The sequence below is a fragment of the Lathyrus oleraceus genome, chromosome 3 (genome assembly GCF_024323335.1).
Source record: "Lathyrus oleraceus cultivar Zhongwan6 chromosome 3, CAAS_Psat_ZW6_1.0, whole genome shotgun sequence".
Taxonomy (NCBI): domain Eukaryota; kingdom Viridiplantae; phylum Streptophyta; class Magnoliopsida; order Fabales; family Fabaceae; genus Lathyrus; species Lathyrus oleraceus.
Window position 1 is genome coordinate 231397869 of NC_066581.1, and position 9174 is coordinate 231407042.

A 9174-nucleotide genomic window follows, 5' to 3' on the forward strand; every position below is an offset into this window, starting at 1 on the left:
ATGAAAGAAGATGTGGCTCGTTTTGTGTATGCGTGCTTAACTTGTCAGAAGTCGAAGATTGAGCATCAGAAGCCTGCTGGGTTGATGCAACCGTTGGAAGTTCCAGAATGGAAATGGGATAGCATTTCTATGGACTTTGTCACGGGGCTGCCTGCTACCTTACGAGGGCATGATTCGATTTGGGTGATCGTTGATAGGCTCACGAAGTCGGCTCACTTCATACCTATTAACATCACTTACCCAATTGCGAAGTTGGCAGAGATTTACATCCGAGTAGTTGTAAAGTTGCATGGTGTTCCTCTGTGTATTGTGTCGGACAGAGATCCGAGGTTTACATCGGGTTTTTGGAAAAGTTTGCAAGATTCGTTGGGATTTAAGTTGAGGTTGAGTTCGGCATATCATCCTCAGACTGATGGCCAAACTGAGAGAACTATTCAGTTATTGGAAGATTTACTGAGAGCTTGTGTTCTGGAACAAGGAGGTTCGTGGGACACTTATCTTCCATTGATCGAGTTCACATACAATAATAGTTACCATTCTAGTATCGGAATGGCGCCTTTTGAAGCATTATATGGTCGTAGATATAGAACTCCGTTGTGTTGGCACGAATCTGGTGAGGGTGTAGTACTTGGACCAGAGTTAGTTCGAGAAATTACCGAGAAAGTGAAGTTTATCCGGGAGAAGATGAAAGCTTCTCAGAGTAGGCAGAAGAGTTACCATGACAAGCGGAAGAAGGATTTAGAATTTCAAGCTGGTGACCATGTGTTTTTGAGAGTCACGCCTGTGACCGGAGTTGGGAGGGCTTTGAAGTCTAAAAAGCTCACTCCTCGCTTCATTGGTCCGTATCAAATCTTAGAACGGGTTGGAAGAGTTGCTTATCGGATGGCATTACCACCTAATCTTTCGAATTTGCATGATGTATTTCATGTGTCGCAGCTTCGGAAGTATGTCTCAGATCCGTCTCATGTGGTTAGTATGGACAATGTGCAAGTGCGGGATAATTTAACTATGGAGACAAAGCCTGTACGAGTTGAAGATCGTGAAACAAAGACTCTTCGAGGAAAAGAGATTGTGTTGGTTAAAGTCGTTTGGTTGGGAGCTACGGGCGAAAGTATGACATGGGAACTTGAGAGTCGGATGAAGGAGTCTTATCCGGAGTTATTTGCTTGAGGTATGTTTTCGAGGACGAAAACTCTTTTAGTAGGGGAGAGTTGTAACACCCCGAATAAAATAAGAGAATTATTTAAATTAAGTTAATAATATATTTATTAATTTAATTAAAATAAATTGAATTATTGGATTATTATTATTTTATTAATTGGAATAATAATTAGTGGAAAATATATAAGTTGGAATATGGAAAAAAGGGTTCATTGTTGGTAAAGAGCTTTCACGTGAAACAGAGAAAGCGGCTGAAAGGTGAAAAGTGGAGAAAGAGCAAAGGTTGAAGAACGGAAAAGCTTGAAGCTTAGAGATTGCCGAATTATCTCAGGTAAGGGGGGTTCATCGTCGCTTAATGGGTATTATAGATTAACATGTCATGGGTAGTGAGAAACCGTTGAATTGACCCTAATTGGGATTGTTGAATGCTGAAAGATTGTGATGAATAAACTGAGTTTAAGCTGTAATTGAGTCCGTAATTGTGTGAGTCGTGTTTCCCCGAACGTGTAGCTTTTTACGGAAATTGAATCGGATGTCCGGAAGTCCTCCAACGGCGGAAAATGCGGAAACTCTGCATTCTGCCTTGTGTTAGCGCAGGAACTGCTGTTTTGTCTGCGTTAACCGGTTAACCCAGGGTGTTAACCGGTTAACACTGTTATATTTTGTGATAATGTGCTGTTTTGCCTGCGTTAACCGGTTAACCCAGGGCGTTAACCGGTTAACACTGTTGGAAATTAGAAAAATTGGTATTTTAATGTTGTGAACGTAATTGGTGATTGGCCTATTTTAGTTGATTGTGAGGAGTGATTCTGTTGGGTTTATGTTATGAAATGTTGATCCAAATATGTTGATTAGTTGTGTTAAAGTTGTTGAAAATACTGAGTTGGAGGCTTGATGAGCCAAAGTTGATTATAAGTTGATTTTTGTTGAAAACGTTGTTGTGTTGATATTATTATTATGTTGTTGACAGTTTAAAGTCGTGTATGCCATGTACATTCATATGCATTAAGTCGGAGCTTTGCTCACACCACGTTGGCCTGGATTGGCAAAATTTTAAGTTGAAAGTTGAAGGCTTATGCCTTGATGCCCACTAAAATGGCAATGATTTTAAGTTGGGAGTTTTACTCCGAATGGTACCACATGCATGACGAGTCGAGTCTCATTAGAGTTGCATTCTGTTGGTTTGTTGTGTGTGTATCAGTGGTATTGATCTTGAGTATGTATATGAGTTGTGTTGATATTGGGTGATTAATGAGTTAAATTACTTAACATAACATGATAATTTATAATGTTTGTTACATCGATTGAGGAACTCACCCTTACAATTATTTTTCAGGTAACGAGCAATGAGTTGAGTAGAAGCTAGTGTCTGGAGTCTAGTGTAGTCACCGTAGTGGGTCATGCTCTGATAGATGTAACATCGGGACGGGATGTTTTAACTGTTTATTGTCGGTTGTTGAACTATTTTTCGTGTAATATGTTATACGTTTTAATTGGTTGACATAATTTCTATCCGCTGCGTATTTTTGAAATGTTTTATGGTTGATATAATAAAAGAGCATGACAGATGTTATTTTCGAAGATGTGACACTCTTGTTTTGTGTATTTACTCTGATATATATATACTTGTTGTTGTTATTAAATATTTGGGGTATTTTAGAAGGGTGTTACAGCGCCTCAGTTACTTTATGGCGCTTAGGGAATGGGCGCCTAGGTTGGAATCTTAGGGAACAAAACTCAGAGATTCTTTGATTCCCTGGCGTATATATATTCTTGTCAATCTTTTCTCTGCGTGCTGGATTCCTTCTACTGCTTGCATGGTCAAGTCTGTACAGACAATGACCAAGTTATCAATGCAACGACCAACTTACCAATGACCAAGCTATTTATGTTGTGCAGATGAACAACTTAGCAATGCATTCAACTCCATTCAAACTATCTACATATTTAATAGTTCAACATAATGTATTCCACACAACATTACATGATCAATGCCCATGTCGAAGGTGAAATATTCGATCATCAGTTGTTCGATTTTTGTTTTCGAAACACAGAGGTGACTCAGTTTACAATAAATCGACGATCAAATTTTTCACATCTGAAACAAAAAATAGAAAAGAAATTGCAGTGCAATAATATGGGTCAGATCATCTATAAAAATCCAATTTGGTTTGCAGAAAACCAGGTAAAATTTTATTAGAAGAAGATTCGAGATGATGATGATGTTCAGCATATGTTTGTCAATCACGAACAATCCAGTTATAACAATATAGAGTTGTATATATTACCACACCAACAACAAGTGTCTCAGTACATTGATCAGTCATAAGTGTTTTGTGAGACTGATGACGAACAAGCTGAGGTGAATGTTCCAGACGATGAAGATGAGGAACCTGAGATCATGGTTGATTCGATGGTGAATGCTGAAGAGGAAGATGAGCCAATACCAGTAAGTCATGTATATTGCCCACCCCAACATATGACAAGGTTAAATTTGGGTTCAGATGAACCTTCAGCAGATGTATGGTACAATCCTTACGTACAAATGCAAGGATCTCTGAAACAAGGAGACACATTTCGCACAAAAGAGGAATGTGTAAAAGCCATTAAGAAATTCCACATGTAACTATCAGCTGATTTTAGAGTTGACAGAACTGACGCATCGAGGTATAAAGTTTATTGTCCGAATGAGCACTGTCTTTTTAGGTTGTCAGCTTCGTACCGAAAGAGGAGTGAGTCTTGGGAGATTGAATCAATGGGTCCAGATCACACATGCATGCTGACAAACCCAATGCATGATCATCGTAAATTAAGCTCTCGGCTAATATGCGATGAAATATTGTCTGTCATTGGCGATAATCCGTCGTTAAAGGCGAGTACAATAATCTCACATATTAGGGCAAAATACGAGTACACTCCATCATATAGAAAGGCATGGATAGTTAGAACGAAAGCTGTTGAAAAAGTGTTTGGTAATTGGGAGGAGTCTTACAAACAACTTCTAAAATACCTGTTGGCTCTAAAATAATATGCTCCCGGGATAATTGTCAAGATGAAAACATTGCCCGCCTATACACCAGATGGTACGTGTGCTGTTGGAAATAGAATATTTCACCGTCTATTCTGGGCGTATCAACCATGTATCATAGGTTTTTCTTTCTGTAAACCAATTATACAAATTGATGGTACATGGTTGTATGGAAAATACAAAGGAACATTACTGATGGCAGTGACACAAGATGGGAACAACAATATTTTTCCAATCGCCTTTGCCCTAGTTGAAGGGGAGACTGCTGAGGGATGGAGTTTTTTCCTAAGAAATCTCCGATTGCACGTTGCACCTCAGTCTAACTTATGTTTGATCTCTGATAGACACCCCTCAATCATCAGCGCATATAATAACATTGACAATGGCTGGCAAAATCCTCCTTCGACGCATGTGTTTTGTATTAGACATATTCCTCATAATTTCAATCGGGAAATCAAAGATAAGACATTGCGTAAGAAGGTTGTCAATGCAGGTTACGCATTATCAGAACCTTCTTTCAAACACTACCACGAGGAAATAAGATTGTCGAATGAAGATGCGGTACGGTGGATCGATAGTATTCCGTTGGAGAAGTGGACTAGGGCACACGACAACGGTCAGCGTTGGGGCCACATGACAACAAATCTCACGGAATCAATGAACTCTGTCTTCAAAGGCATCTGTAACCTACCAATAACCGCTTTGGTGCAGGCTACATATTTTAGGCTAGGGGCGTTGTTTGAAACCATACGCTCAAAATGGAGTTTAGTGTTGCAATATGGACAATTGTTCAGCGATGTTTCAATGAAATTCATCAAACATGAAGCTGCCAAAGCAAACACACACGTGGTGACGGTATTTGACCGAACTAAAGATTGGTTTAATGTTGCCGAGTCCCTGGATCACAATGAGGGCATGCCGATGGGACAGTACATTGTCAAACTAGATAGAGGTTGGTGCGACTGCGGAATGTTCCAAGCCTTTCGTACCCCCTGCTCCCATGTCATTGCAGCATGCTCAAAGGTTCGTAGGGATTCATCCTACTTGTTATCTGAAGTTTACAAAGTCGCCAGCCTTTTAAATGTTTATAAAATTAGTTTTTCGGTAGTGGCAAAAGAGGATTATTGGCCAAAATATCAAGGGGACATCGTTTGGCACAACGAAGTTATGTGAAGGAAGAAAAATGGTCGCCCTAATTACACCCGGATTCGAACCAAAATGGATACGGCGAACAAAATGGTTAGACTGTGTAGTTCATGTTGTCAACCAGGTCACAATCGTAATAACTGTCCTAGTGTTGGAATGAGCACAAATAGATAAATTCAGATGTACATCTGTTGCAATATATGAAAAACTAAATTTATTTCATAGTACCTCTGTTGCAATATATGGAAAACTAAATTTACTTCATAGTAGACGTTTGTGACGAAAGTACCATTACATAAACAGTAACACAAATAATTATAAGAAATACAATACAAGAACTATGCAATTACAACCATCAAAACAATTTTGAACATGTAATGCATCATCCTACGAGCGTCTTGGTCGGTCTTAATATCCACATATTCGCGCACTTCTCCGTGTTGGTTGAACGTGGACACAAGCCATTGTATTCTTCTAATCCGTTCACCCTCTCCAATTTCTCCCTCTAACCAACTATACAACGTCCGATTAAGACGTTCAAACGTATCTGTGTTCCAAAGTCTAACCTGTATCGGAGCCGCAACGGCAGAAATATTACCTCAGCATTTCGTTTCTGAATGTATGCAGACATTATTGAAACAGAGATAATTGAAATTGATGGTTGAACTAGACAACTTATGGTATTAGGAGATGAATTTGAGTGAAAATTATTGTATGCAAGACGTGGTATTTATAGAGACAGAACATCCATTGGACAAAACACGTGGGCGCCTGAGGGATTGGCGCCCACATGAGCATCACATGCAGGCGCCAGATGAATTAACGCCCACTAAACAAAACAGACTAAGACGCCACTAGCATTGACGCCTCCTCATGAGGCCCAATGCAGACGCCACTAGCATTGACGTCTCCTCATGAGGAGCCAAATGCATGCCCCAGTGCTATTGGCGCCTCCTCTTAGTGGTATGGGGGTGCGCCAGTTCATCTAACGCATCCTTTACCAAACTTGATTATTTTGACATTTTTTTCGGATAATTGATTATTTTGAATAAATTAATTATTTAAAAAAAAAATTCACATAATTTAAAAGTGTTTTTTAAAACTTATTTGTGATCAATTATAAAAAATAAAAAACTAATAAAGTGTTTTTTTTTACCGAAGCAAGGATTTTCCGTAAGAATCGTATTGAAAAAACAGGACAAGGGACAAGAAAGAACCGGGTTATAACCGGGCCAACCCGAATAAATGGTATAAAACCACCCTAACTCTCTTTTAGGGTTTTTAGTTTGTTGCCTGTGTCTGTGTTGGATCTACTACCGCCCAATATCAACTTGTCCCAAAGCCACCATGACTGCTCAAACTCAAGAAGAGCTTCTTGCTGCGCATCTCGAACAGCAAAAGATCCATGTAATTCACCTTCTCTTCTTCATTCTCTATACCTTTTTCATTTTTCATTTTGTATTTTTTTTATTGATTTTTAGTTTATTCTTTAGTTTATCTTTTGGGATTTAATTTGTATGTATCAGTTATAACCCTTTTATTAGGCTGTACAGTGCTGTGTATGAAATGATTTAGGGTTTTAGATGTCACAATTTTTTATAGTTTTGATTTAGTTTACAAGTTGAGTTTGATATTAGGGATTTTGGATTAGAATGACTGTTTCATGATTGTTCATTTTTTATGCTATCTTAAAGGTTTTATTGGTATTGAAATGTTACTGCTGTTTTGTATGAATAACAAGAGTCTATACATTATAAGCTGAATATGTTGTTATGATTACTTAGTATCCATTGAATTAGCTGGATATTATTTTGCTGTATAACATTTAAGTAATATCTTTTTGCAGCATGATGAGCCTGTAGTCGAGGATGATGATGATGAGGAAGACGAGGATGATGATGATGATGAGGAAGATGATGATGTAGAAGGTAAGCATTTAAATAAGATTAATTGCTGCTGCTCTTGGGGCTTGGCCTATTTTCCATTTGGCTAAGGTTTAGTGAGATTCATTCGGAAATTTGGTAGGGATTAGTTCGAAGTTAAAAAAATTTGTAGTCAATTAGAATAGTTTTGCTTAAATTCTTATTCAGATTACCTGTTTTTGAATTTAAAAGGTGTGCTTGAAAATATTGGTCTGTTATTTTATTTGTGATCTTCTTTTTTGTTGTTTAGATTCAGAGATCACTATCAGTTTAACTTTTAACTTTGATGTGTCACATGATTAGATAGTGGAAATTGTAGTCATTCTATAATTCCTTCTCAGCTGTTATGTATTTAGACCTGAGTTGAGAGTTGTGATATGTCATTGCCTGTCATTAATAGATTGTATGAATATTACGAAATAGAACCAAAAATTTATCTGGATTCCTATGTTCTCTATGTATGTTTGTTAAATTCTGCTATTGTTTTTTTTCATGGATTGAAGCTACAGTGATGGAACAATATAAATTTCTGTTCTATTGCAGGACTAGAAGGTGATGCTTCTGGTAGGTCCAAACAGACCAGAAGTGAAAAGAAGAGCCGCAAGGCAATGCTTAAACTTGGGATGAAACCTGTTACCGGTGTCAGCCGTGTGACAGTCAAGAAGAGCAAGAATGTTAGTGTTTGGCATATTTATTTCATTTAAGCGGTTTTTCCGAGTTATCACTATTTAGCATGTCTTTAAATGTTTGTTGTGTATTTGTTCGTCAGATCTTGTTCGTCATTTCAAAGCCAGATGTTTTCAAGAGCCCAACTTCCGACACCTACATTATTTTTGGTGAAGCTAAGATTGAGGACTTGAGTTCACAGCTACAAACTCAGGCAGCAGAGCAGTTCAAGGCTCCTAATTTGAGCAATGTTGGAGCGAAGCCAGAATCCTCTGGTATTGCTCCGGAAGAGGAAGATGTAGACGAGACTGGTGTTGATCCCAAGGATATCGAGTTGGTGGTGACTCAAGCTGGTGTGCCAAGATCAAGAGCTGTTAAAGCTCTCAAAGCTGCCAATGGAGACATTGTTGCTGCCATTATGGAGCTTACTACTTAATGCTCAGAATTGGCAGTGTTTTAGATTTTGGATTGTGGAGCTATTTTTCTTTGTTGGTCAAATTTTTTTGCGCATGTTCAGTTTGAAATAGTGGTTAATCGTTATATTTGCTTTGATCTATTTTCTGTGTAATTGCATTCGCAAAAATTAAAAAACTAGACTTTCTTGAAAGGTCATTCTTAATGCCAATGCAAGGATGACAGTCATAAGTATCAATCATCTATCTATACTCATGCCCTTCAAGACATGGTTAAAGGTAAAATTCTGTTTCATATCTTAATGTCTTATCTTTTTTCCAAAATGTGTTTGGTATCTTTCTAAAATGTTTCTAAAATGTTTCTGTTTCCCGTTGAAGATGGAAATACCTTTTATAAATGGATGTACTCTAGTGTGTGTAAGGGTTGAGTTGGAACTCATTTTGCATAACATGTTAACCCGGTTAAATTTTAATTGTAACTATCAAAATTGCTGGGTTCATCTCCCAACGTTTTGAATCAAATCAACCCTTATATATATATATATATATATATATATATATATATATATGTGTGTGTTGCGCAGTATTAGGTTTTCAGGTTGAGAATAAAAAAAATATTTAATATTTCTTTTTAATAAAAAATTTAACACATCATATTAAATATATTTTTAAAGCTTGAATGTGAGAAAACACATCATATAAAATATATTTTTATCCTTTAATTTGATGATTTTTAATTTTTAATTTTAAATATCAGCTTTTTGATTTGACAATTTTACCTTTTTTTTTGTAATTTTATAAATGATGATTAATATAAAATTTTATTTTTAAGAAGAAA

The 9174-nt window shown here is 37.2% G+C and overlaps 1 protein-coding gene across 1 annotated transcript; it reads left to right on the top strand.

The window, feature by feature from the left end:
• The first annotated feature begins 6561 nt into the window (after positions 1 to 6561).
• LOC127126499 (nascent polypeptide-associated complex subunit alpha-like protein 1) lies at positions 6562 to 8575 on the top strand. The gene is made up of 4 exons (XM_051055431.1): positions 6562 to 6742; positions 7182 to 7263; positions 7801 to 7931; positions 8027 to 8575. The coding sequence occupies exons 1-4, from the start codon at positions 6683 to 6685 to the stop codon at positions 8357 to 8359; spliced, it is 606 nt and encodes a 201-aa protein (XP_050911388.1). The 5' UTR covers positions 6562 to 6682; the 3' UTR covers positions 8360 to 8575.
• Positions 8576 to 9174: the final 599 nt, after the last annotated feature.

What these genes read in the sequence shown, in the direction of transcription:
- LOC127126499 (XM_051055431.1), top strand. Translation starts at nt 6,683, where the DNA reads ATGACTGCTCAAACTCAAGAAGAGCTTCTTGCTGCGCATCTCGAACAG. An exon ending in TCGAACAGCAAAAGATCCAT is followed by an intron (nt 6,743 to 7,181) that starts GTAATTCACCTT and finishes ATCTTTTTGCAG; the next exon opens with CATGATGAGCCTGTAGTCGA. An exon ending in GGAAGATGATGATGTAGAAG is followed by an intron (nt 7,264 to 7,800) that starts GTAAGCATTTAA and finishes GTTCTATTGCAG; the next exon opens with GACTAGAAGGTGATGCTTCT.